The sequence below is a fragment of the Rhinoraja longicauda genome, chromosome 1, assembly GCF_053455715.1.
Source record: "Rhinoraja longicauda isolate Sanriku21f chromosome 1, sRhiLon1.1, whole genome shotgun sequence".
Classification (NCBI taxonomy): domain Eukaryota; kingdom Metazoa; phylum Chordata; class Chondrichthyes; order Rajiformes; family Arhynchobatidae; genus Rhinoraja; species Rhinoraja longicauda.
In genome coordinates, this window is record NC_135953.1 from 141,964,441 (window position 1) to 141,991,979 (window position 27,539).

At 51.7% G+C, this 27,539-nt stretch overlaps 1 protein-coding gene across 4 annotated transcripts in view; it reads left to right on the forward strand.

The window, feature by feature from the left end:
• The window catches only part of LOC144597902 (electrogenic sodium bicarbonate cotransporter 1-like), a 176,072-nt gene that overhangs the window by 55,722 nt on the left and 92,811 nt on the right, over positions 1 to 27,539 (forward strand). For all 4 annotated transcript variants that reach the window (XM_078407694.1, XM_078407675.1, XM_078407703.1 and 1 more), the window contains exons 7-11: positions 8,894 to 8,970; positions 12,766 to 12,923; positions 14,324 to 14,411; positions 15,842 to 15,996; positions 25,498 to 25,611. In XM_078407694.1, the coding sequence (XP_078263820.1) occupies positions 8,894 to 8,970; positions 12,766 to 12,923; positions 14,324 to 14,411; positions 15,842 to 15,996; positions 25,498 to 25,611 (592 nt within the window). The remainder of the gene's footprint in view (positions 1 to 8,893; positions 8,971 to 12,765; positions 12,924 to 14,323; positions 14,412 to 15,841; positions 15,997 to 25,497; positions 25,612 to 27,539) is intronic.

The following is a 27,539-nucleotide window of genomic DNA, read 5'->3' on the forward strand; positions in this document are numbered from 1 at the left end:
TGGGAGGGGGTGGAGACCTGGCTGTGGTTCCTCCCTCCATCGTCTGTGCGAGGCACAAAGCCATGGCCCCCAGGGTGCTCATCGATGGGTACCCAGAGCTCAGCGTGGACCACAAGGTGCCAGGCCACAGAGCAGTCCACACTGCTGGCGATCCTAGAAACTGCTTCAGGTGGACACAAGGAACCTTATGGTGAACACAAAGTGCTGTCGGTCAGGCAGAGGTTCACCTGCACCTCCTCCAACCTCATCTACTGTATCCGCTGTTCCAGCTGTCAACCTCTCTACATCGGCGAGACCAAGCGCAGGCTTGGCGATCGTTTCACTCAACACCTCCGCTCAGTCTGCCTTAACCGACCTGATCTCCCGGTGGCTCAGCACTTCAACTCCCCCTCCCACTCCCAGTCTGACCTTTCTGTCCTGGGCCTCCTCCATTGTCAGAGTGAGGCCCAGCGCAAATTGGAGGAACAGCACCTCGTATTTCGCTTGGGCAGCTTACACCCCAGTGGTATGAACATTGACTTCTCTAACTTCAGATAGTCCCTGCTTTCCCCCTCTATCCCCTCCCCCTTCCCAGTTCTCCCACCAGTCTTCCTGTCTCTGACGACATTCTATCTTTGTCCCGCCCTCTCCCCTGACATCAGTCTGAAGAAGGGTCTTGACCCGAAAAGTTACCCTTTCCTTCTCTCCAGAGATGCTGCCTGACCCGCTGAGTTACTCCAGCACTCTGTGTCCATGTTCTCCAGAGATGCTGCCTGACCCGCTGAGTTACTCCAGCACTCTGTGTCCATGTTCTCCAGAGATGCTGCCTGACCCGCTGAGTTACTCCAGCACTCTGTGTCCATGTTCTCCAGAGATGCTGCCTGACCCGCTGAGTTACTCCAGCACTCTGTGTCCATGTTCTCCAGAGATGCTGCCTGACCCGCTGAGTTATTCCAGCACTCTGTGTCCATGTTCTCCAGAGATGCTGCCTGACCCGCTGAGTTACTCCAGCACTCTGTGTCCATGTTCTCCAGAGATGCTGCCTGACCCGCTGAGTTACTCCAACTCTGTGTCCATGTTCTCCAGAGATGCTGCCTGACCCGCTGAGTTACTCCAGCACTCTGTGTCCATGTTCTCCAGAGATGCTGCCTGACCCGCTGAGTTACTCCAGCACTCTGTGTCCATGTTCTCCAGAGATGCTGCCTGACCCACTGAGTTACTCCAGCACTTTGTGTTCAGAGCTCTTTAATGACTTGACCACCTAATTTGATAAATAATTTTTCGTTTTGAAAATTTTGTTTCTAATATTAAAAATCCAAAAATGTTGAAAGTCTAGTTTTCAAATGACGCGTTTCAAATAAAACATTTGTCAAATAAAACCAGTGCCGCCCTTAACTGTAGTCAAACATTGGGAGATTTGTCTCACAAAGTTCATCCCATTGTGCGTTTAAAAGTGTACTGATTGTGTTCTCCAATTGTTTTATATTGATTTGTAAATTTAATCATCTCTACTATTGCATATCCTTCCTGACAAGGGCTTCTGAATTAATTGAAATGTAACCACGTTGGTTGAAATAAATTCATCAATTTGCCTCAATTTCCATCAAATTTTCAAATCAAGCCCATTGGGGCAAACCCATTGCCAACTGTCCCGTATTAGCCGGGACATCCTGTATTTTGGACTAAATTGGTTTGTCCCGTACGGGACCGCCCTTGACCTGTATTAGGCCCGGGGGGCACTGTAGGCCTGGACACTGTAGGCCTGGACACTGTAGGCCTGGACACTGTAGGCCTGGACACTGTAGGCCTGGACACTGTAGGCCTGGACACTGTAGGCTGGACACTGTAGGCCCGGACACTGTAGGCCCGGACACTGTAGGCCCGGACACTGTAGGCCCGGACACTGTAGGCCTGGACACTGTAGGCCTGGACACTGTAGGCCTGGACACTGTAGGTTTGGACACTGTAGGTCTGGACACTGTAGGCCCGGACACTGTAGGCCGAACACTGTAGGCCCGGACACTGTAGGCCTGGGGACCACTGTAGGCCTGGATACTGTAGGCCCGGGGGCCTCTGTAGTCCCGGAGAGTGTAGGCCCGGGCGCTGCCTGACGGAGGTTGCCTGACGGAGGTGGCCGCCGTTGGTGGAGCGAGAGCACGTGGCCCGCTGGCTGGGTGAGGTCACGTGGGGCACCACCTTGTACTTTATTTGGGAGTGAGGAAGTTGGCACCCAAAATCGGGGAAGACATTTATCCTTGAAAAATGTTTACGTCTCTGCACAATATAGTTGGGGCAACACCTGATCATTTGATGTCAACCACAGTTGGAGATCCCGGGGATAATTAGGGTTCACATATGATGAGCTTTTGTCGGCACTGGGCCTGTACTCGCTGGAGTTTAGAAGGATAAGGGGGGACCTCATTGAAACGTACAGAATAGTGAGCGGCCTGGATAGAGTGGATGTGGAGAGGATGTTTCCATTAGTGGGAGAGTCTAGCTTCAGAATTAAAGGACGTTCCTTTAGGGAGGAGATGAGGAGGAATTTATTTAGTCAGACGGTAGTGAATCTGTGGAATTCAATGCCATTTGGCTGTGGAGGCCAAGTCAGTGGGTATTTTTAATGCAGAGATTGACAGATTCTTGATTAGTGCTGGTGTCAGGGGTTATGGGGAGAAAGCAGAAATACACTTGTTGGGCCGAATGGCCTAATTCTGCTCTTACAACTTATGAAGCATGGAATGAACCAGGAGACATGCTGAGTGTAATTGCTGAATCTTGTGGATTTAACTCAAGTTAAGAGTGTTCAATTGTCATGTACCAAAACAGAACAAAAAAAATCTTACTTTCAACAGCACAACAGTACTGTAAACACAATACTCATAGAAACAGAAACGTAGAAAAGGTGCAGGAGGAGGCCATTTGGCCCTTCGGGTCAGCACCGCCATTCATTGTGATCATGGCTGATCATCCACAATCAGTAACCCGTGCCTGCCTTCTCCCCATATCCCTTGATTCCACTAGCCCCTAGAGCTCTATCTAACTCTCCACTGCCCTCTGTGACAGAGAATTCCACAAATTCTCAACTCTCTGGGTGAAAAGGTTTCTTCTCACCTCAGTTTTAAATGACCTCCCCTTTATTCTTAGACTGTGACCCCTGGTTCTGGACTCCCCCAACATTGGGAACATTGGGAACATTTTTCCTGCATCTAGCTTGTCCAGTCCTTTTATGATTTTATATGTTTACTCCAGCACTCTGTGTCCATGTTCTCCAGAGATGCTGCCTGAGCCGCTGAGTTACTCCAGCACTCTGTGTCCATGTTCTCCAGAGATGCTGCCTGAGCCGCTGAGTTACTCCAGCACTCTGTGTCCATGTTCTCCACAGATGCTGCCTGACCCGCTGAGTTACTCCAACACTCTGTGTCCATGTTCTCCACAGATGCTGCCTGACCCGCTGAGTTACTCCAGCACTCTGTGTCCATGTTCTCCACAGATGCTGCCTGACCCGCTGAGTTACTCCAGCACTCTGCAAACGACTACCCTGATGATTCATTATTTCTAAAGCAGAAGGATATGCATTAGATGGGTCTCCAGTATAATTTATGTGCTTGTTTAACTGCATTGACCAGTGTGATGGGAATTGTGCCGTTACCTGCAGAGATTGCATGTTTCCAATCCAATTCAATGTTCTGTTGGAGACAGAAGGAATCTGGAGAACATGGACAGGAATTTTTTTGGGTCAGAATCCTTCTTCAGACAAGGTCTCCACCCAAACCATCACCTACCCATGTTCTCCAGAGATGCTGCCTGACCCGCTGAGTTACTCCAGCACTCTGTGTCCATGTTCTCCAGAGATGCTGCCTGACCCGCTGAGTTACTCCAGTACTCTGTGTCCATGTTCTCCAGAGATGCTGCCTGACCCGCTGAGTTACTCCAGCACTCTGTATCTTTTGACGTTGAGTTGGATAATCACAAGTGTTGGATTTTAATTATTGGCAGTCATTTGGCCATTGATTGAATTGATCAGCATTGATTGAAGCCCTGGGATAAATCTTGCAAATTTGGGAAATTGGAATAAACGTGCCAATATTTCGAAATGGAAAGTATGTGCGTCATTGTGCTGGTCAGTGTGTTTAACAGCATCCAATGACTGGCTGATACGATTCATCGGCTAGTCCCCTGGTGATGACTTGTGATTACATCCCCGCACTCTTTCATTTCACCTTTCCCCCTCTCCGTCTCGCTGCCAACCCGTTCTGCTGCCATCTCTGTTGCTCTTGCCATTGGCTTTGTCGTTTCTGTCGTGCCGTTTGCCTTGCGGTTCCTAAACGCCTGGTGGCTGGTTGGCGCTGCCTCCCCTCAGCCTGAGGCTCGGGAAGGTGGCTGGTGTACTGAGGCCGGGACCAGGACATTGCAGGTCCCTTGGAGCCGGTGCCTGGCACTGCCCGGACGGTGCACCCGTGTCGAGAGGACACGGCCAGCGATGGGCGGGCGGGAGTGTGGTCTAGGCCAAAGATCAGTCTCAGGTACCACGGCTCCCTCACGAACAGAAGATCAGCAGTGGCCCCCATTAAAGCACGGTGGCGCAGTGGTAGAGTTGCTGCCTCACAGCGCCGGAGGCCCGGGTTCCATCCTGACCACGGGTGCTGTCTGTACGGAGTTTGCACGTTCTCCCCGTGACCTGTGTGGGTTTTCTCTGGATTCCTCCCACACTCCAAAGATGTCCAGTGTTTGCAGGCTAATTGGCTTGTGTATAATTGTAAATTGTCCCCAGTGTGCAGGATAGTGTTAGTGTACGGGGTGATCGCTGGTTGGCACGGACTCGGTGGGCCGAAGGGCCTGTTTCCGCGCTGTATCTTTTGATCAATTTTGAACTGTGATTAGGTTTGGTGTGGACGTTGAACTCTGACTATGGGAGAGGGGGACAATTTGACCATTAAAGGGCAGGAAGAGAAGAGTGGGGGGTGGGGGGAGTGAGATAGTAAGTCCACTAATGAAGCAGTCGATTGTATTTAGACAACTTGTCTCAAAACAAACTCACCTCCATAATCAGCCTCTTAAGGTGACTGAAACTTTGATGGGCAGTCCTCTGATGTTCACTAGTGCTTCTATTGCCCCATGTGCAAAGTGCAAACGCTCAGTGAAATTATTTTCTTCCCTACAGCCCAGTAGAGTATTGCCATACCCAAGCACATCCCCGATTAGCAGGTGTACAGATATAGTCCACTGATCCCACATGCAAGAGGCGCCATGTTTTGGCACCATTTTCCAAGTCCAGTCCGCGCTCTAGTTGTTATGAGCGGTGCCCGTTCCAGGCGAGCCCCAGGCTGCTGCAGGGCCTTTAATGGATGTTGAGGATTAGGTATCTCTATTGCTGTTAGGGTTGCCAACTGTCCCGTATTACCCAGGACGTTCCGTATTACCCAGGACATCCCGTATTTTGAGCTAAATTGGTTTGTCCCATACGAGACCGCCCTTGTCCCATATTAGCCCGAGGGGCGCTGTAGGCCCGGACGCTGTAGGCCCGGACGCTGTAGGCCCCGGACGCTGTAGGCCCGGACACTGCGGGCCCGGACACTGCAGGCCCGGGCAGTGTAGGCCTGGACAGTGTAGGCCTGGATAGTGTAGGCCTGGACAGTGTAGGCCCGGAGGCCCGGGCGCCACCAAACGGAGGTTGCATAGCAACCCACCTCCAGGCCTGGGCGGCCACCATTGGTGGAGCGTGAGCACATGGCCGCTGGCTGGGTGAGGTCACGTGGGGCACGGGGTGGTGACATCACCTTTTGTCCCTTATTTGGGAGTGAGGAAGTTGGCAACCCTAATTGCAGTCCCCTCCCCTTCGCTCCATTATCTAAAGCCCCGTTAAAGCCGGAAGCTCACCAGCAAATCCCACCGTGACGTCACCCTTCAACTGAGTGGGCTTTGCAAGGACTTTGGCACGGCACAAAGTCTCCAGCAGCGGATCGAGACCCTTGTCTTTCCTTCCTGGTTCTGAACGAGTGGGGTGGAGAGACTGCAGCAAATAACAAGGCGTTTGGTCCACAGTGTGGTGGAAAGGACACGGTGCACCACCTTTGTGGAAATGTACAGTAAGCCTGTCCAAATGTAAACTAGCAGCGACCTGCTGCAGAGGTTCCATCAATGGCTAGGCCGGTCACGGTGGTGCAGCGGTAGAACTGCTGCCTTACAGCGAATGCAGCGCCGGAGACCCGGGTTCCATCCCGACTACCGGTTCTGTCTGTACGGAGTTTGTACGTTCCCCCCGTGACCTGCGTGGGTTTTCTCCGAGATCTTCGGTTTCCTCCCACACTCCAAAGACGTGCAGGTATGTAGGTTAATTGGCTTGTAAATGTAAACATTGTCCCTAGTGTGTGTAGGATAGTGTTAATGTGCAGGGATCGCTGGTCGGCGCGGACCCGGTGGGCCGAAGGGCCTGTTTCCGCGCTGTATCTCTAAACTAAACTAAACTAAACAATGGTTTCACTGCAAATTGCAAAGGATTCACTCTCAGATTCTACCTCTTTTGTGCAGATGCTGGAACTTATGTTGAATACAAAGTGCTGTAGGTACTCAGTGGGTCAGGCAGCACAGAGTCACACAGTCTGGAGACAGGCCCTGCGGCCCAACTTGCCCACACCGACCAACATGTCCCATCTACACTAGTCCCACCTGTCCACGTTTGGCCCATATCCCTCTAAACCTGTCCTATCCATGTACCTGTCCAAATGTCTTAAATATCGTTATAGTCCCTGCCTCAACTACCTCCTCTGGCGGCTCGTACCATACACCCACCACCCTCTGTGTGAAACGTTACCTCTCAGGTTCCTATTGAACCTTACCCCTCTCACCTTAAAGCTCTGTCCTCTGGTCCTCGATTCCCCTACTCTGGGAAAATGAGTTACTATATCCACGACCTTTGGGATTTTATACGCCTCGATTAGATCACCCCTCATCCTCCTGCGCTCCAAGGAATAGAGTCCTTGCCTGCCCGACCTCTCCCGATAGCTCAGGCCCTCAGGTCCTGGCAACATCCTCGTGAATCTTGAGTGTGTGGAGATTACTCTCTCCTATCTCACTGCATTAGGACGTAGAACAGTCCATCAAAGGAACAGGCCCTTCGGCCCGCAATGCCCCTGCTGAACATGATGCCAAGTTAGACTAACCTCCTCCGCCCGCACGTGATCCATGTCCCTCCGTTGCCTGTATATCCACGTCCTTGTTCCAAAGCCTATGTGATGCCACTATCGTGTCTGCCTCTATCACCATCCCCACAGTATGTTCCAGGCCCCCACCACACACTGCCCTCCACCACCACTCCAGGCCCCCACCACCCACTGCCCCACCTCACCCTCTACCACCACCCCCACAGTATGTTCCAGGCCCCCACCACACACTGCCCTGCACCACCACCCCAGGCCCCCACCACCCACTGCCCCACCTCACCCTCTACCACCACCCCCACAGTATGTTCCAGGCCCCCACCACACACTGCCCTGCACCACCACCCCAGGCCCCCACCACCCACTGCCCCACCTCACCCTCTACCACCACCCCCACAGTATGTTCCAGGCCCCCACCACACACTGCCCTCCACCATCACCCCAGCCCCCCACCACCCACTGCCCCACCTCACCCTCTACCACCACCCCCACAGTATGTTCCAGGCCCCCACCACACACTGCCCTGCACCACCACCCCAGGCCCCCACCACCCACTGCCCCACCTCACCCTCTACCACCACCCCCACAGTATGTTCCAGGCCCCCACCACACACTGCCCTCCACCACCACCCCAGGCCCCCACCACCCACTGCCCCACCTCACCCTCCACCCCCACAGCACGTTCCAGACCCCCACCACCCACTGCCCCACCTCACCCTCCACCACCACCCACTCCCCACCTCACCCTCCACCACCACCCACTGCCCCACCTCACCCTCCACCACCACCCACTCCCCACCTCACCCTCCACCACCACCCACTCCCCACCTCACCCTCCACCCCCACAGCACGTTCCAGGCCCCCACCACACACTGCCCTCCACCACCACCCCAGGCCCCCACCACCCACTGCCCCACCTCACCCTCCACCCCCACAGCACGTTCCAGGCCCCCACCACACACTGCCCTCCACCACCACCCCAGGCCCCCACCACCCACTGCCCTGCACATGCCCACCTCACCCTTCTTCAGACTCCACAACCATCTTCACTATCTGCAAAACCGCCCACTTTTGTATCATCAGCAAACTTGCTAATCTTGCCCTGTGTGCTCTCATCCAAATCATTGATGTAGAAGACAAACAGTAACGGGCCCAGCACCGAACCCTGAGGCACACCACTAGTCACAGGCCTCCAGTCTGAGAAGCAACCTTCCACTATCACCCTCTGCTTCCTTCCATGGAGCCAATTTGCTATCCATTCAGCTATCTCTCCTTGGATCCCATGCGATCAAACCTTCCAGAGCAGCCTATCATGTGGAACCTTGTGGAATGCTTTGCTGAAATGTTTAGTTTAGGTTAGTGATGTGTAGCGTAGTGTAGTTTATTGCCACATGTACTGAGGTACAGTGAAAAGCGTATGTTGCGTGCTAACCAGTCAGCGGATAGACTGTATATGATTATAATCCAGCCGTCCACAGTGTACAGATACAGGATAAAAGGGAATAACGTTTAGTGCAAGGTAAAGTCTAGTACAGTCCGATTAAAGATGGTGCAGGTGCTAACTTAACGTGCAGAGTGAGACTGCTTCTATAACAGTGCTAGCGGCTTCCCTCCTGAATCTGTTCTCCATGCTGTCTGCTTCTTGACCCAGTTCCCTGGGGACCACCCGCCCTGGGGACCACCCGCCCTGGGGACCACCCGCCCTGGGGACCACCCGCCCTGTCTTGTTTGAAGCCACCAGTGGTTTTCTCTTCCAGGTAGCCCGGCGATGAACCACTGCCACCCGACCACAGCCAGCATGAACGACATCTCCGACAAGCCCGACAAGGATCAGGTAAGCAAGAGAGAGAGAGAGAGAGAGAGAGGGATGCTGTGCAGAGACAGGCCCTTCGGCCCATCAAGTCCCCGCTCGCCAACGTTTAGCTGCAGGTTTACTACTGTCTCGTGTACCGAGGTACAGTGAAGAGCTTTGTTCTGCATGCTATTCAATCCAGATCAGGTAATACTGCACATAGATACAATCAAGTCAAACTCAAGTACAGTAGGTGGAGCAAAGGGGAAGATACAGAGTGCAGAATACACACCGATCAGCCAAAGCATTATGCCCACCTGCCTAATATGCTGTTGGTCCTCCGTGTGCAGCCCCATACGCAGCAGGGTGCGATGCACTGTGTATTGTGACACATTCCTCCCGTGACCACCATTAACATTTTCTGTGACTTGTGCCACAGTCGACCTTCTGTCGGTTCGGACCAGACGGGATAGCCTTCGTTGTCCTCGCGCATCGATGAGCCTTGGGCGCCCAGCACCCTGTCTGTCGCCGGTTTGTGGTTTGTCCCTCCTCGGACCACTGTCGGTCGGTACTCACCACTGCTGACCGGGAGCACCCCACAAGCCTTGCCGTTTCACAGATGCTCTGACCCAGTCGTCTGGCCATAACAATTTGGCCCTTGTCAAAGTCGCTCAGGTCTTTACTCCTGCCCATTTCTCCTGCATCCAACACATCAACTTCAAGAACTGACTGTTCACTTGCTGCCTAATATATCCCACCCCTTGATAGGTGCCATTGTAACAAGATAATCAATGTTATGGAAGATCAGTGTGTAGTTCTCAGCATTGTAGCGCGTCAATTCCACAGACAAAGTCCAATGTTCGCAATGGGGTAGAGGTGAATCGGACGGTACCCTAGCTTATGGAAGGGCCGTTCAGAAGCCTGATCACAGAAATAAAGGAGCTAGATTTAAGGTGAGAGGGGAAAGATTTGAAAGGAATCTGAGGAGCAACTTTTCCACACAGAGGGTGGGTTGGTAAATGGAATGAGCTGCCACAAGAGGCCTCCCTGACCATGTACCTGTAAAAATGTATTGTAATTGTTGTGATAGTACCTGCCTCAACTACCCCCTCTGGCAGTTGATTCCATTGGGGCGGCACGGTGGCGCAGCGGTAGAGTTGCTGCCCCACAGCGCCAGAGACCCGGGTTCCATCCCGATACGGGCGCCGTCTGTATGGAGTTTGTACGTTCTCCCCGTGACCTGCGTGGGTTTTCTCCGAGATCTTCGGTTTCCTCCCATGCTCCAAAGATGTGCAGGTTTGTAGGTTAATTGGCTGGGTAAATGTAAAAATTGTTCCTAGTGGGTGTAGGATGGTTTTAATGTGCGGGGATCGCTGGTCAGCGCGGACCCGGTGGGCCGAACGGCCTGTTCCTGCGCTGTTACTGAAAACTAAACTAAACTAATGTACGAACCACCTTCTGTGTGAAAAAGTTGTCCCTCAGATCCTGGTGAGAATCCAGTCAAGTGGCAGGGATTCAGGATTCAGGATATCTTTATTTGACGAAATTTCGTCACCCACAGTCCAACAATTAGAGCAATAAAATAAGCAAATTACACAACCCCAACAGGAGACTGTCAGGAGACTGCCATACATCTGGTGATAATGGCTGTCAGGCTATGCAGCTTGTGGGAATGTAATAGGATCACATGCAAGGAAGCAGAATGAATATCACCCTTACAAGTGACCTCACCTCCCACACCAAAGATGGGAAGTCTACACATATAATTTGCCTTCGTCAGTCGGTGCATTAAGTACAAGAGTCAGGAAATCATCATGCAGGTCTATCCGACTTTGGTCAGGCCACATTAGGGTTGCCAACTATCTCACTCCCAAATAAGGGACAAACGGTCTACACTGTCTGGACCTGCAATGTCTGGACCTGCACTGTCTGGGCCTACACTGTCTGGACCTGCAATGTCTGGACCTGCACTGTCCGGGCCTACACTGTCCGGACCTACACTGTCCGGGCCTGCACTGTCCGGACCTACACTGTCCGGGCCTACACTGTCCGGGCCTACACTGTCCGGGCCTACACTGGCCGGACCTACACTGCCAGACCTACACTGGCCGGGTCTACACTGGCCGGACCTACACTGACCGGGCCTACACTGTCCGGACCTACACTGTCCGGACCTACACTGTCCGGACCTACACTGACCGGGCCTACACTGTCCGGACCTACACTGTCCTGGCCGACACTGACCGGACCTACAGTGTCCAGGCCTACAGTGTCCGGAGCAACAGTGTCCGGGCCTACAGTGACTGGACTACATTGACCGACCTACACTGACTGGACCTACACTGTCCAGACCTACACTGTCCGCACCTACAGTGACCGGACGTACATTGACTGACCTACACTGTCCGGACCTACAGTGTCCGGGCCTACACTGTCCGATCCTACACTGCCCGGGCCTACACTGTCTGGTCCTACAATGTCCGGACCGACACTGACCTGACGTACATTGACTGACCTACACTGACTAGACCTACACTGTCCGGGCCTACACTGTCCGATTCTACACTGTCAGGGCCTACACTGTCTGGTCCTACAATGTCCGGACCGACACTGACCGGACCTACACTGTCCGGGCCTATATCGGCCCCCGGGCCTACACTGTCCGGACCTACACTGTCCGGGCCTACAGTGCCCCCCGGGCCTAATACAGGACAAGGGCGGTCCTCTACGGGACAAACCAATTTAGTCCAAAATTCGGGATGTCCCGGCTAATACGGGACAGTTGGCAACCCTATTTATAATGGACACTAAAATAGTACCAACCACTGTTGTCAGGCTAACCAGCATATAGTTTCCATTCTTCTGCCTTGCTCTCTTCTTGAACAGCGGAGTAATATTGGAAATATTCCAATCATCTAGAACCACCCCTGACTCTCGTGATTGTTGAAAGATCACAATTAATGCCTCCACAATCTCCAAATCCAGCTCCTTCAGAACCCAGGGGTGCAGTTCATCCGGTCCAGGTGACTTATCCATCTTCAGCCCTTTCAGCTTCCCAAGCACCTTCTCCCTAGTAATAGCATGTCCAAATGTCTTTTAGATGTGTTTTATAGTTCCTACCGCAATAGAGTTGCCAACGGTCCTCTATTAGCCGAGACATCCTGTATTTTGGGCTAAATTGGTTTGCCCCATATGGGACCGCCCTTGTCCAGTATTAGGCCCGAGGGGGGATGCAGGCCTGGACACTGTAGGCCCAGACACAGTCAGGCAGCATCTGTGGAGAAGGTAGACAGGTGATATTTGGGTTGGGATCATTCAGGTGATGTTCAGGTGGGTTGGGTTGGGCCATTCAGGTGATGTTCAGGTGGGTTGGGTTGGGTTGGATCATTCAGGTGATGTTCAGGTAGGTTGGGTTGGGTTGGGATGGGCTGGGTTGGGTTGGGATGGGCTGGGTTGGGTTGGGATGGGCTGGGTTGGGCTGGGCTGAGTTGGGTTGGGTTTGGGCTGGGCTGTGCTGGGTTGGGATGGACTGGGTTGGGATGGACTGGGTTGGGATGGACTGGGTTGGGTTGGGTTGGGTTGGGTTGGGTTGGGTTGGGCTGGGTTGGGTTGAGTTGGGTCGGGTTGGGTCGGGTTGGGTCGGGCTGGGGTGGGTTGGGTTGGGCTGGGCTGGGCTGGGCTGGGTTGGGTTGGGCTGGGTTGGGTTGGGTCGGGTTGGGTCGGGCTGGGGTGGGTTGGGCTGGGTTGGGTCGGGTTGGGTCAGCAGCCTCTCTGCTGCCCGGCCTCACCCTCCTGTAGCTGAGGCTCTCGTGCTCACACCTGTTTTTCTTGCCGCAGCTGAAGAACAAGTTCATGAAGAAGCTGCCCCGTGATGCTGAGGCCTCCAACGTGTTGGTGGGGGAGGTGGACTTCCTGGAGACCCCCTTCATTGCCTTTGTCCGCCTTCAACAGGCCGTGATGTTGGGGGCATTGACCGAGGTCCCTGTGCCAACCAGGTGGGTGAGCGGCAGTGCCCGCTGATGGGTCGGGGGTCGGGGGTCACAGGTCGCCGTCTGGCGCGGTGCCGACTCTGGGGTTTGCTGGCTGGGACAACTTTACTTTAGACCTTAGAGATACAGGCCCTTCAGCCCACCGAGTCCACACCAACCAGCGATCACCCCGTACACTAGCACTAGGGTTGCCAACTGTCCTGTATTTGCTGGGACATCCCGTATATTGGGCTAAACTGGTTTATCTCGTATTAGGCCCGGGGGGTCGCTGTAGGCCCGGTCACTGTAGGCCCGGGGGCCGCTGTAGGCCCGGACAGTGTAGGCCCAGATGCTGTAGGTCCGGACGCTGTAGGTCCGAACGCTGTAGGCCTGCGGGCCGCTGTTGGTACGACCAGTGTAGGCCCGGGGGCTGCTGTAGGCCCGGACAGTGTAGGCCCGGGGGCTGCTGTAGGCCCGGACAGTGTAGGCCCGGGGGCTGCTGTAGGCCCGGACAGTGTAGGCCCGGGGGCTGCTGTAGGCCCGGACAGTGTAGGCCCGGGGGCTGCTGTAGGCCCGGACAGTGTAGGCCCGGGGGCTGCTGTAGGCCCGGATGCTGTAAGCCTTGGACACTGTCAGCACTCTAGGCAGCATCTCTAGAGAAAAGGAATCCAAACTGAGGAAGGATCTCGACCTGAAACATCACCTATCCATGTTCTCCAGAGATGCTGCCTGACCCGCTGAGTTACTCCAGCACTCTGTGTCCATGTTCTCCAGAGATGCTGCCTGACCCGCTGAGTTACTCCAGCACTCTGTGTCCATGTTCTCCAGAGATGCTGCCTGACCCGCTGAGTTACTCCAGCACTCTGTGTCCATGTTCTCCACAGATGCTGCCTGACCCGCTGAGTTACTCCAGCACTCTGTGTCCATGTTCTCCACAGATGCTGCCTGACCCGCTGAGTTACTCCAGCACTCTGTGTCCATGTTCTCCAGAGATGCTGCCTGACCCGCTGAGTTACTCCAGCACTCTGTGTCCATCTTTGGGATAAAGCAACGATTGTAGTTCCTTTTTACAACATCCTTTCCTATAACACGGTGACATGGCAGTAGATTTGCTGCCTCTCAGTGCTAGAGACTTGCAGGTTTATGGGTTAATTGTCTTTGGTAAACTCCCCCAAGCGTGTCAGATGGCGCTAGCGTGCAGAGTTTTCCCAGACTTGGTTGGCTGAAGGGCCTGTTTTCCCAGACTTGGTGGGCTGAAGGGCCTGTTTTCCCAGACTTGGTGGGCTGAAGGGCCTGTTTTCCCAGACTTGGTGGGCTGAAGGGCCTGTTTTCCCAGACTTGGTGGGCTGAAGGGCCTGTTTGCGCGCTGTATGTCTAAAGTCTACAGATTGCCTGTGAGATTAAACCTGTTGTTGTGTTTATTAAAGGTTCCTGTTTGTTCTGCTGGGACCGAAGGGGAAGGCCAAGTCTTACCACGAGATCGGCAGGGCCATCGGGACACTCATGTCTGACGAGGTGAGACCATCGATGCCTTGTGGTGCCCGCACGCGACTCCACAACATCTCAATAGACAATAGGTGTAGGAGGAGGCCACTCGGCCCTTTGAGCCAGCACCGCCATTCAATGTGATCATGGCTGATCATTCTCAATCAGTACCCCGTTCCTGCCTTCTCCCCATACCCCCCTGACTCCGGTATCATTAAGAGCTCTATCTAGCTCTCTCTTGAATGCATTCAGAGAATTGGCCTCCACTGCCTTCTGAGGCAGAGAATTCCACAGATTCACAACTCTCTGAGTGAAAAAGTTTTTCCTCATCTCCGTTCTAAATGGCCTACCCCTTATACTTAAACTGTGCCCCTGGTTTCTGGACTCCCCCAACATTGGGAACATGTTTCCTGCCTCTCGCGTGTCCAATTCCTTAATAATCTTATATGTTTCAATAAGATCTCCTCTCACCCTTCTAAATTCCAGTGTATACAAGCCTAGTCTTCCAGTGTATACAAGCCTGTCCGGGCCTACACTGTCCGGGCCTACACTGTCCGGGCCTACACTGTCCGGACCTACACTGTCCGGACCTACAGTGTCAGGGCCTATAATGATGTGCGGGCCTAATACGGGACATATCAATTTAGCCCAAAATACGGGATGTCCCGGCTAATATGGGACAGTTGGCAACCCTATCCACTCCCTGCACACTAGGGGCAATTTACAGAGGGTCAATTAACCTACAAACCCGCACGTCTTTGGGATGTGGGAAGAAACCGGAGCACCCGAAGAAAACCCACACAGTCACAGGGAGAACATGCAAACTCCACACAGGCAGCACTCAAGGTCAGGATGGAGCCTGTGTCTCTGGTGCTGTGAGTGGTGGCTCTACCCACTGCACCACTGTGATGCCCTTTTTCCCGTATTAGCTGGGACATCTCGTATTTTGGGCTAAATTGATTTGTCCCATACAGGACCGCCCTTGTCCCGTATTAGGCCCAGGGGGCACTGTAGGCCCGGGGGGCGCTGTAGGCCCTGATAGCGCTGTAGGCCCGGATGGCGCTGTAGGCCCGGGGGCCACTGTAGGCCCGGAGGTCCGGGCGCCGCCTGACGGAGATTGCATAGCAACCCGCCTCCCGGCCCGGGCAACCACCATTGGTGGAGCGGGAGCACGTGGCCGCTGGCTGGGTGAGGTCACGTGGGGCACGGGGCGGTGACGTCACCCTTTGTCCCGTATTTGGGAGTGAGAAAGTTGGCAACCCTAACCTATTCTGACATTCAAGTGGACCATGGTTAAACCTGAAGGGACCCAAGATAGTATAGGGTTGAGAGACCAAATGGCCTCTCCGTCGCTACTTTCCCAGTCGGGGAAGAGGCCGGAAAATTTGTCTTTGTGGCACTTGGCTTTGTTGTCTACTGATCATTGAAATGCCCCTGTTTCTCCCTGTCAACCTGGTCAGCTGTTTCACGACGTGGCCTATAAGGCCAAGGACAATGAAGATCTGCTGGCCGGCATTGACGAGTTTCTCGATGAGGTGATCGTGCTTCCTCCTGGCGAGTGGGACCCCGAGATCAGGATCGAGCCCCCCAAGTCCCTGCCCTCCTCTGACAAGAGGTAAGTCGACTCTTTGATTCCACTGAAGTGATGGTGCCATGTATAGATAGATGTCCGGGATGGTTTGTGTTAGGACTTACCGTTTATTATAGAAACGTATAACATTATAAAAGGACTGGACAGGCTAGATGCAGGAAAAATGTTCCCAATGTTGGGGGAGTCCAGAACCAGGGGCCACACAGTCTAAGAATAAAGGGGAGGCCATTTAAAACTGAGGTGAGAAGAAACCTTTTTTCACCCAGAGAGTTGTGAATTTGTGAATTCTCTGCCACAGAGGGCAGTGGAGTCCAATTCACTGGATGAATTTAAAAGAGAGTTAGATAGAGCTCTAGGGGCTAGTGGAATCAAGGGATATGGGGAGAAGGCAGGCACAGGTTACTGATTGTGGATGATCACAATGAATGGCGGTGCTGGCTCGAAGGGCCAAATGGCCTCCTCCTGCACCTATTTTCTATGTTTCTATGTTTCTAACTTGGTCACACAGGATCAGAGACTCAACCAGTCGTGCAGCACTGAAACAGGCCCTTCAGCCCAACTTGTCCATGTTGACCAACATGCCCCATCTACACTAGTCCCATTTAGTACATGGAAACAGGCCCTTCAGTACATCCCATCCATGTTGACTAACATGCCCCATCTACACTAGTCCCATTCAGTGTTATACAGCACGGAAACAGGCCCTTTAGCCCAGCCCATCCATGTTGACCAACATGCCCCAACTCCACTAGTACCTATGTACCTAGATGGCACCCAGCCCAGGCAACTCTTTGTGAGCCGGTCACAGATTACAATCACACATTACAATCGCTCCACACTTTTAAACCTCTACTCCTACAGCAACAGTTCTTACTTTAACCCCATTTAGAGTATTGTGTTCAGTTCTGGGCACCATGTTATGTGAAAGATATTGTCAAGCTTGAAAGGGTTCTTAGAAGATTTACGAGGATGTTGCCAGGACTAGAGGATGTGAGCTACAGGGAGAGGTTGAGCAGGCTGGGTCTCTATTCCATGGAGTGCAGGAGGATGAGGGGAGATCTTATAGAGGTGTACAAAATCATGAGAGGAATAGATCGGGTAGATGCACAGAGTCTTTTACCCAGAGTAGGGGAATCGAGGACCAGAGGACATAGGTTCAAGGTGAAGGGGAAAAGATTTAATAGGAATCCGAGGGGTAACTTTTTCACACAGAGGGTGGTGGGTGTATGGAACAAGCTGCCAGAGGGGGTAGTTGAGGCTGGGACTATCCCATCGTTTAAGAAACAGTTGGACAGGTACATGGATAGGACAGGTTTGGAGGGCTATGGGCCAAGCGCAGGCAAGTGGGACTAGTGTAGCTGGGACATGTTGGCCGGTGTGGGTGAGTTGGGCTGAAGGGCCTGTTTACACACTGTATCACTCTGTGACTCTATGACTCTATTCTCCTCACGTTATTCCCTTTATCATGTATCTGTACACTGTGGGCGGCTCGATTGTAATCATTATTCCCGCTGACTGGACAGCCCTAGACAAAAGCCTTTCACTGTACCAACACTTGACAATAAATTAAGCTCAAACTCATGTGACAATATATGTGTAATTGAATCCCTAATCATGAGTCCTATTTAATCAGTCATACTGAGTGGAAGCAGGTTCTTCAGCCCAACCTGCCCATGCTGACCCAGATGCCCCATCTACTCTAGTCCCATCTTCCCACGTTTGGCCCACATCTAAGGGTGCCAACTATCTCACTCCCAAATACGGGACAAGGTGACGTCACCACCCCGTGCCCCACGTGACCTCACCCAGCCAGCGGCCACGTGCTCCCGCTCCTCCAATGGCGGCCGCCTGGGCCAGGAGGCGGGTTGCTATGCAACCTCCGTTAGGCGAACACACTTGGCCACGCTCCCCGAAGATACTCCGTTAGTCTACAGTATCCGGGCCTACATCGGCCCACGGGCCTACAGTGTCCGGGCCTACAGCGTCCGGGCCTACACTGTCCGCACCTACAGTGTCCGAGCCTACAGTGTCCGGGCCTACAGTGTCCGGGACTAAAGCAGCTCCCGGGCTGCAGTGTCCGGGCCTACACTGTCCGGGCCTACAGCGTCCGGGCCTACAGTGTCCGGGCCTACAGTGTTCCCCCCCCCCCCCCCGGGTCTAATATGGGACAAGGGTGTTCCTGTACAGGACAAACAAATTTAGCCCAAAGTAAGGGATGTGCCGGCTAATACGGGACTGTTGGCAACCCTAGGTGGGGCTGAGTTGGTGCTGGGGCAGGAGGAGCTTGTGTTCAGGAGCAAGCCCTGTAATCCATGTGGCCCGCTGGCTCAGTACACTGTGCACAGTGCCAGTCCGCTCCACCAGTGGCGCTGGCACCTGCAGGGGTGGATGCGTTATGCAGCACGCCACCATCTACTCACAAATCCCCGACAGTCTCACGCCATGCTGACTGCCAGCACGGGCAAATGAGAGGGGATCTGACAGGGACGTACAAAATTATAAAAGGACTGGACAAGCTAGATGCAGGAAAAATGTTCCCAATGTTGGGGGAGTCCAGAACCAGGATACCACAGTCTAAGAATAAAGGGGAGGCCATTTAAAACTGAGGTGAGGAAAAACATTTTCACCCAGAGAGTTGTGAATTTGTGGAATTCTCTGCCTCAGAAGGCAGTGGCTTTTTTAAAGGCCTGGAGACAATAGAAACAAAGAAACATGGAAAACAGATGCAGGAGGAGGACATTTGGCCCTTCGAGCCAGCACCGCCATTCATTGTGATCATGGCTGATCATCCACGATCAGTACCCTTTGCCCAACCTCCCCCCATATCCCTTGATTCCACTCGCCCCTAGAGCTCTATCTAACTCTCTCTTAAATTCATCCAGTGAATAGGCCTCCACTGCCCTCTGTGGCAGAGAATTCCATGTTCCAATTCCATGTGTCCATGTTCTCCAGAGATGCTGCCTGACCTGCTGAGTTACTCCAGCATTTGCTATCTTTGGTCTAAACCAGCATCTGCAATTCCTTCCTGCACACATAATCTATGCTAGTCCCACATGCCTGTGTTTGGCCCACATCCCTCTAAATCCCTCTAGCATCTACCTCATTGGAGACCCTTGGACTATCATTAATCAGACTGTACTGGACTTTACCTTGCACTAAATGTTATTCCCTTTATCCTGTATCTGTCCACTGTGGACGGCTCGATTGTAATCATGCATAGTCCTTCAGCTGACTGGACAACACGGCACACCTGCCAATCAACTACACCAAATAAACAAAACTAAACAAACTAAAATAAACCTTTCTATCTATCCATCTACCTGCCCAAATGTCTTTTAAATGTTGTTGTAGTACCATCCTCAACTACTACTTTTGGCTGTTACATAGAAACATAGAAAATAGGTGCAGGAGGAGGCCATTCGGCCCTTCGAGCCAGCACTGCCATTCATTGTGATCATGGCTGATCATCCACAATCAGTAACCCGTGCCTGCCTTCTCCCCATATCCCTTGATTCCACTAGCCCCTAGAGCTCTATCTAACTCTCTTTTAAATTCATCCAGTGAATTGGCCTCCACTGCCCTCTGTGGCAGAGAATTCCACAAATTCACAACTCTCTGGGTGAAAAAGTTTTTTCTCACCTCAGTTTTAAATGGCCTCCCCTTTATTCTTAGACTGTGGCCCCTGGTTCTGGGCTCCTCCAATGCATTCCATGCACCCACCGTCCTCTGTGTGAAAATGTTATACCTCAGGTTCCTATTAAATCTTTCCCCTCTCACTTTTAACCTCTGTCCTCTGGTTTATGTTTCCCATAACTTGGGTAAAAATGTGCATTCACTTGATCTATTCCTCTCATGATTTTGTACACCTCAATAGGATCACGCCTCATCCTCCTGCGCTCCAAGGAATAGAGTTATAGCCTGCTCAACCTCACCCTATAGTTCAAGTCTTGAGTCCTGGCAACATTGTAGTGTACAAAATCATGAAAGGAATTGATCAGGTAGACACTCAGAATCTCTTGCCCACAGTAGGGGAATCGAGAAACAGAGGACATGGGTTTAAGGTGAGGGGGGAAAGATTTAACAGGAGTTTTAGGGGCAACGTTTTCACACAGAGGGTGGTGGGTGTATGGAACAAGCTGCCAGAGCAGGTAGTTGAGGCTGGGACTATCACAACTATCAAGGGACATTTGGACAGGTACATGGATGGGAAATGTTTAGAGGGATATGGGCAGGTGGGACTAGTGTAGCTGGGACATGTTGGCCGATGTTGGCAAGTTGGGCTGAAGGGCCTGTTTCCACACTGTATCACTCTATGACTCTAGTGTAGCTGGGACATGATGGCTAGTGTGGGCAAGTTGGGCTGAAGGGCCTGTTTCCACACTGTGTCACTCTATGCATGACTTATCTTCTGGAATTTTTTGAGGATGTGACAAGTAAAATGGATGAAGGGGAGCCAGTGGATGTAGTGTATCTAGACTTTCAGAAAGCCTTTGATAAGTTCCCGCACGGGAGATTGATGAGCAAAATTAGAGCACATGGTATTGGTGTTAACATGGATAGAGAATTATGTAGGAAAATAACTGCCGATGCTGCCCAGATGATGTAGGAAAATAACTGCAAAATGCTGCAGTAATTCAGCAGGTCAGGCAGCATCTAGGAGAGAGGGAATGGGTAATGCTTTGGGTCTCGACCCGAAACATCACCCATTCCCTCTCTCCTAGATGCTGCCTGACCTGCTGAGTTACTCCACCATTTTGTGATATATTGGATAGAGAATTGGTTGGCAGACAGGAAGCAAAGAGTAGGAGTAAACGGGTCCTTTCCAGAATGGCTGGCAGTGGCAAGTGGAGTGCCGCAAGGCTCGGTGTTGGGGCTGCAACTGTTTACCATATATATTAATGATTTGGATGAAAGAATTAGAAGTAACACTGGCACGTTTGCAGATGACACAAAGCTGAGTGGCAGTGTGAACTGTGAAGAGGATGTTAGGAGGTTGCAGGGTGACCTGGACAGGTTGAGTGAGTGGGCAGATGGGTGGCAGATGCAGTATAATGTAGATAAATGTGAGGTTATCCACTTTGGCGGCAAAAACAAGGAGGCAGATTATTATAAGAAAATAACTGCAGATGCTGGTACAAATCGAAGGTATTTATTTACAAAACGCTGGAGTAACTCAGCAGGTCAGGCAGCATCTCGGGAGAGAAGGAATGGGTGACGTTTCGGGTCGAGACCCTTCTTCAGACTGATGCCAGGGGGGCGGGACAAAGGAAGGATATAGGTGGAGACAGGAAGATAGAGGGAGATCTGGGAAGGAGGAGGGGAAGAGAGGGACAGAGGAACTATCCTAAAGTTGGAGAAGTCGATGTTCATACCACTGGGCTACAAACTGCCCAGGCGAAATATGAGGTGCTGTTCCTCTAATTTCCGGTGAGCCTCACTATGGCACTGGAGGAGGCCCATGACAGATTATTATTTCAATGGTGTCAGGTTAGGTAAGGGGGAAGTGCAGTGAGACCTGGGTGTCCTTCTACACCAGTCACTGAAAGTTGGCGTGCAGGTACAGCAGGCAGTGAAGAAAGCTAATGGCATGTTGGCCTTCATAACAAGAGGATTTCAATATAGGAGTAAAGAGGTTCTTCTGCAGTTGTATAGGGCCCTGGCGATACCACATCTGGAGTATTGTGTACAGTTTTGGTCTCCTAATTTGAGGAAGGACATCCTTGTAATTGAGGCAGTGCAGCGTAGGTTCACGAGATTGATCCCTGGGATGGCGGGACTGTCATATGAGGAAAGATTGAAAAGACTAGGCTTGTATTCATTGGAGTTTAGAAGGATGAGAGGGGATCTTATAGAGACGTATAAAATTATAAAAGGACTGGACAAGCTCGATGCAGGAAAAATGTTCCCAATGTTGGGGGAGTCCAGAACCAGGGGCCACAGTCTTAGAATAAAGGGGAGGCCATTTAAAATTGAGGTGAGAAGGAACTTTTTCACCCAGAGAGTTGTGAATTTGTGGAATTCTCTGCCACAGAAGGCAGTGGAGGCCAATTCACTGGATGAATTTAAAAGAGAGTTAAATAGAGCTCGAGGGGCTAGTGGAATCAAGGGATATGGGGAGAAGGCAGGCACGGGTTACTGATTGTAGATGATCAGCCATGATCACAATGAATGGTGGTGCTGGCTCAAAGGGCCAAATAGCCTCCTCCTGCACCTATTTTCTGTGTTTCTATGACTCTAGTGTAGCTGGGACACGTTGGCCGGTGTGGGCGAGTTGGGCTGAAGGGCCTGTTTCCACACTGAATCACTCTGTGACTCTAGTGTAGCTGGGACATGTTGGGCTGAAGGGCCTGTTTCCACACTGTATCACTCTGTGACTCTAGTGTAGCTGGGGCATGTTGGGCTGAAGGGCCTGTTTCCACACTGTATCACTCTGTGACTCTAGTGTAGCTGGGGCATGTTGGGCTGAAGGGCCTGTTTCCACACTGTGTGACTCTCTCACTCTAACAACGATTGGTGCCTGGGGCTTGGTGATTGGAGGGCTTCCAGTTGCCAGTGTTAGTCAACCTTGGCAATGGAATGTTCTAGAATGGGCTGTTCTATCAAAAGACCAGGGCTATCTATCGTCGTACAAAATCCAGAGATTAGATAAAGGGTCTTGCTTCTCCAATCTGATTGAAGTCAGCGGATTGCAAGAGTTTCACTGTTCTATAATAAGCAGGTACTATTTCTGAAAGACTGGCCAGCAATTCCAGTTCCGACTAGTTTAAAAAAAAAAAGCTTACAGGTTGAATTGTTGCAAGATAAGATAAAAACCACTTGCTGGTACTTTCACCCTTGATAAAAGCCATTGCTTCCTGTCAGTAAACATGTACAGAGACTGCCTGCCCTGTACCTGTGACCCCATTAACAGAACGCTCTCTGAGATGAGGTGATTTGCTCAGGTGTGGACTTACCCACACAAGCCGCCAATGCCGATAAGGACCCACGGCAGGCAGGCCAGCCGGCTCCCGTCCCAATGTAGAAACACGGAACTGCAGGTGCCGGCTTACAAAACAAGAACGCCCAATGCTGGAGTAACTCAGCGGGGTCAGGCAGCATCTTGATTTCTCTAACTTCAAGTAACCCTTGTGTTCCCTCTCTCTCCATCCCTCTCCCACCCAAGTCACACCAGCTTCACGTTCCCACTTAGATTTAGAGATACAGCGCGGAAAAAGGCCCGTTCGACCCACCGGGTCCGCGCCGACCAGCGATCCCCGCACATTAAGACTATCCTACACCCACTAGGGACAATGTTTTACATTTATACCAAGCCAATTAACCTACAAACCTGCACGTCTTTGGAGTGTTCACGAGATTAATCCCCGGGATGGCGGGACTGTCATACGAGGAAAGATTGAAAAGACTAGGCTTGTATTCACTGGAGTTTAGAAGGATGAGAGGGGATCTTATAGAAACGTATAATATTATAAAAGGACTGGACAAGCTGGATGCAGGAAAAATGTTCCCAATGTTGGGGGAGTCCAGAACCAGGGGCCACAGTCTAAGAATAAAGGGGAGGCCGTTTAAAGCTGAGGTGAGCAGGAATAGATAGAGCTCTAGGGGCTAGTGGAATCAAGGGATATGGGGAGAGGTTAGGCACAGGTTACTGATTGTGGACGATCAGCCACGATCACAATGAATGGCGGTGCTGGCTCGAAGGGCCAAATGGCCTCCTCCTGCAGCTATTTTCTGTGTTTCTATGTTTCTATAACATATAACATATAACAACTACAGCATGGAAACAGGCCTGTCCGGCCCTACCAGTCCACGCCGACCATTCCTCTATGTGGGAGGAAACCGAAGATCTCGGAGAAAACTCATGCAGGTCACGGGGAGAACGTACAAACTCAGTACAGACAAACTTTACATATCTTTAATTTATTTGTCCAACATCTCTCTGCAACCCCGTATATTTCTTTCGTTTCCCTCTCCCCTGACTCTCAGTCTGAAGAAGGATCTCGACCCGAAACGTCACCCATTGCTTCTCTCCAGAGATGCCCCTTGTCTTCCCATTAATTCTTCCTCCTCTCACTTTGAACCCAAGTCGTCTGGTTCTTGATTCTCCTGCTCGGGGTGAATGAATGTGCATCTACACTATCTATTCCATTGAAGAGTCTGGTAATGGCAGGGGAACGAGGTGCCTGGGGAGGTAGTTGAGGCAGGTAGTATAATAACATTCAAAGCACATTTGGACAGGTACAAGGATAGGAAAGGTTTAGAGGGATATGGGCCAAACCCGGGCAGGTGGGACTGAGCTAGATGGGGCATCCTGGTCAGTTTGGATGAGATGGCTGAAGGGCCTGTTTCTGTGCCGTGTGACTCCATGACATGACACCTCCTGGTGTGGAACTCAGGGCAGCACGGGCGCGCAGCGGTAGAGTTGCCGCCTTACAGCGAATGCAGCGCCGGAGAACCGGGTTCCATCCCGACTACAGGCGCTGTCTGTACGGAGTTTGTACGTTCTCCCCGTGACCTGCGTGGGTTTTCTCCGAGATCTTCGGTTTCCTCCCACACTCCAAAGACGTGCAGGTTTGTAGGGTAATTGGCTTGGTAAATGTAAAAAAAGTTAGCATGCAGGTACAGCAGGCAGTGAGGAAACTAATGGCATGTTGGCCTTTATGACAAGAGGAGTTGAGTACAGGAGCAAAGAGGTCCTTCTGCAGTTGTACAGGGCCCTAGTGAGACCGCACCTGGAGTACTATGTGCAGTTTTGGTCTCCAAATTTGAGGAAGGACATTCTTCCTATTGAGGGCGTGCAGCGTAGGTTTACTAGGTTAATTCCCGGAATGGCGGGACTGTCATATGTTGAAAGACTGGAGCGACTAGGCTTGTGTACACTGGAATTTAGAAAGATGAGAAGGGATCTTATTGAAACATATAAGATTATTAAGGGATTGGACACATTAGAGGCAGGAAACATGTTCCCAATGTTAGGGGAGTCCAGAACCAGGGGCCACAGTTTAAGAATAAGGGGTAGGCCATTTAGAACGGAGATGAGGAAAAACTTTTTCAGTCAGAGAGTTGTAAATCTGTGGAATTCTCTGCCGCAGAAGGCAGTGGAGGCCAATTCTCTGAATGCATTCAAGAGAGAGCTAGATAGAGCTCTTAAGGATAGCGGAGTCAGGGGGTATGGGGAGAAGGCAGGAACGGGGTGCTGATTGAGAATGATCAGCCATGATCACATTGAATGGCGGTGCTGGCTCAAAGGGCCAAATGGCCTCCTCCTGCACCTATTGTCTATTGTCTATTGTCCCTAGTGGGTGTAGGATAGTGTTAATGTGCGGGGATCGCTGGTCGGCGCGGACACGGTGGGCCAAAAGAGCATGTTTCCGCACTGTATCTATAAATTAAACTAAATTAAGAGAGAGAGAGGGCGAGAAAGGGAGAGAGAGGGGGAGGGGGAGAGGGAGAGGAGAGGGAGCGGGAGAGGGAGAGGGAGAGGGGCAGAGGTGAATGGTGCAACTAATGCTGTCCACTTTGAAACAGGAAGAACATGATTTCGGGTGGGGAGAATGTGCAGATGAATGGCGACATGCCCCAGGACGGTGGGCAAGGAGGCGGTGGACATGAGGTCTCAGATGAGCTGAAGAAAACCGGAAGGTAAGACGAAACATTTTGCAACGCAAGGAGGAATAAATGTACAATCTGGCTTAGAAACATGGAACCGCAGATCCTGCTCAAAACACTGAAGGACACAGAGTGCTGGAGTAACTCAGCGGGTCAGGCAGCATCTCTGGAGAACATGGACACAGAGTGCTGGAGTAACTCAGCGGGTCAGGCAGCATCTCTGGAGAACATGGACACAGAGTGCTGGAGTAACTCAGCGGGTCAGGCAGCATCTCTGGAGAACATGGACACAGAGTGCTGGAGTAACTCAGCGGGTCAGGCAGCATCTGTGGAGAACATGGACACAGAGTGCTGGAGTAACTCAGCGGGTCAGGCAGCATCTGTGGAGAACATGGACACAGAGTGCTGGAGTAACTCAGCGGGTCAGGCAGCATCTGTGGAGAACATGGACACAGAGTGCTGGAGTAACTCAGCACCACCATGAATTGCCTCTAATGTGTTGGGAATGGATGAGAAAGTGCTGTGGCCGGTCACGGTGGCGCAGCGGTAGAGTTGCCGCCTTACAACGAATGCAGCGCCGGAGACCCGGGTTCCATCCCGACTACGGGTGCTGTCTGTACGGAGTTTGTACGTTCTCCCCGTGACCTGCGTGGGCTTTCTCCGAGATCTTCGGTTTCCTCCCACACTCCAAAGACGTGCGGGTTTGTAGGTTAATTGGCTTGGTAAATGTAAAAATTGTCCCTAGTGGGTGTAGGATAGTGTTAATGTGTGGGGATCGCTGGTCGGCGCGGACCCGGTGGGCCGAAGGGCCTGTTTCCGCGCTGTATCTCTGAACTAATCTAAACTAAATGTCTAAAATTAATACTAAAACCAAAAATGAGGAATCCGCTTGTTTCTCATTGAGTTCAGACTTTATGATTACTCGCCCTTTGAATAAAAAGCAGACAGGTTGATAGCAATGTTATCTTCAGTTTATTTATAAATTTCAAAAATAAAGTCAATGCTGAATAAATATAGATATATAAAACACAAAGTGTGCAAAAACTCATTCTTCGTGTCCATACATTCGTTAGTGACATATTCAGTGGTGTTCACACCTGTCTTTTACACACTTGTACCACTCATGCAGCCCACTGGCGTGGAATCCCTTCCCTTACTTTGAGGGGCGTCTCTCTCCACCACACCCTGCCCCCCCATGTCCAGCAGCGGAAGGACCCTAGACTGTGGCCCTCCCTCACAGGGCCTCGGCGTTGGCTGCAACAAGCTTCAGTGCGTCCCTCAGCACGTACTCCTGCAGTCTGCAGCGGGCCAGTCGGCAACATTCCCACACAGACAGCTTTGCTCTTTGGCCTGCACTGGGATCAGGCCTTTCTGCCCAACTACCCTATGCTGACCAGGGTGCCCCATCAGAGCTAGTCCCTGGCAATGGCCCCTAATGCAGTGAGTCCCCTGGTACTGGGTCTGAACTGACCACAGCCACATCATTCCTCACAAATCCACACACTTGCACTGATTTTTGCCTCTTTCCTAATGACCATGGGATTCCTTATTGACCACAGCATTCCCTATTGACCACAGCATTCCCTATTGACCACAGCATTCCCTATTGACCACAGCATTCCCTATTGACCACAGCATTCCCTATTGACCACGGCATTCCTTATTGACCACAGCATTCCTTATTGATCCTGGCATTCCCGATTGACCACAGCATTCCTTATTGACCACAGCATTCCTTATTGACCACAGCATTCCTTATTGACCACAACATTCCCGATTGACCACAGCATTCCCTATTGACCACAACATTCCCGATTGACCACAGCATTCCTTATTGACCACAGCATTCCTTATTGACCACAGCATTCCTTATTGACCCTGGCATTCCCAATTGACCACAGCATTCCTTATTGACCACAACATTCCCGATTGACCACAGCATTCCTTATTGACCACAACAT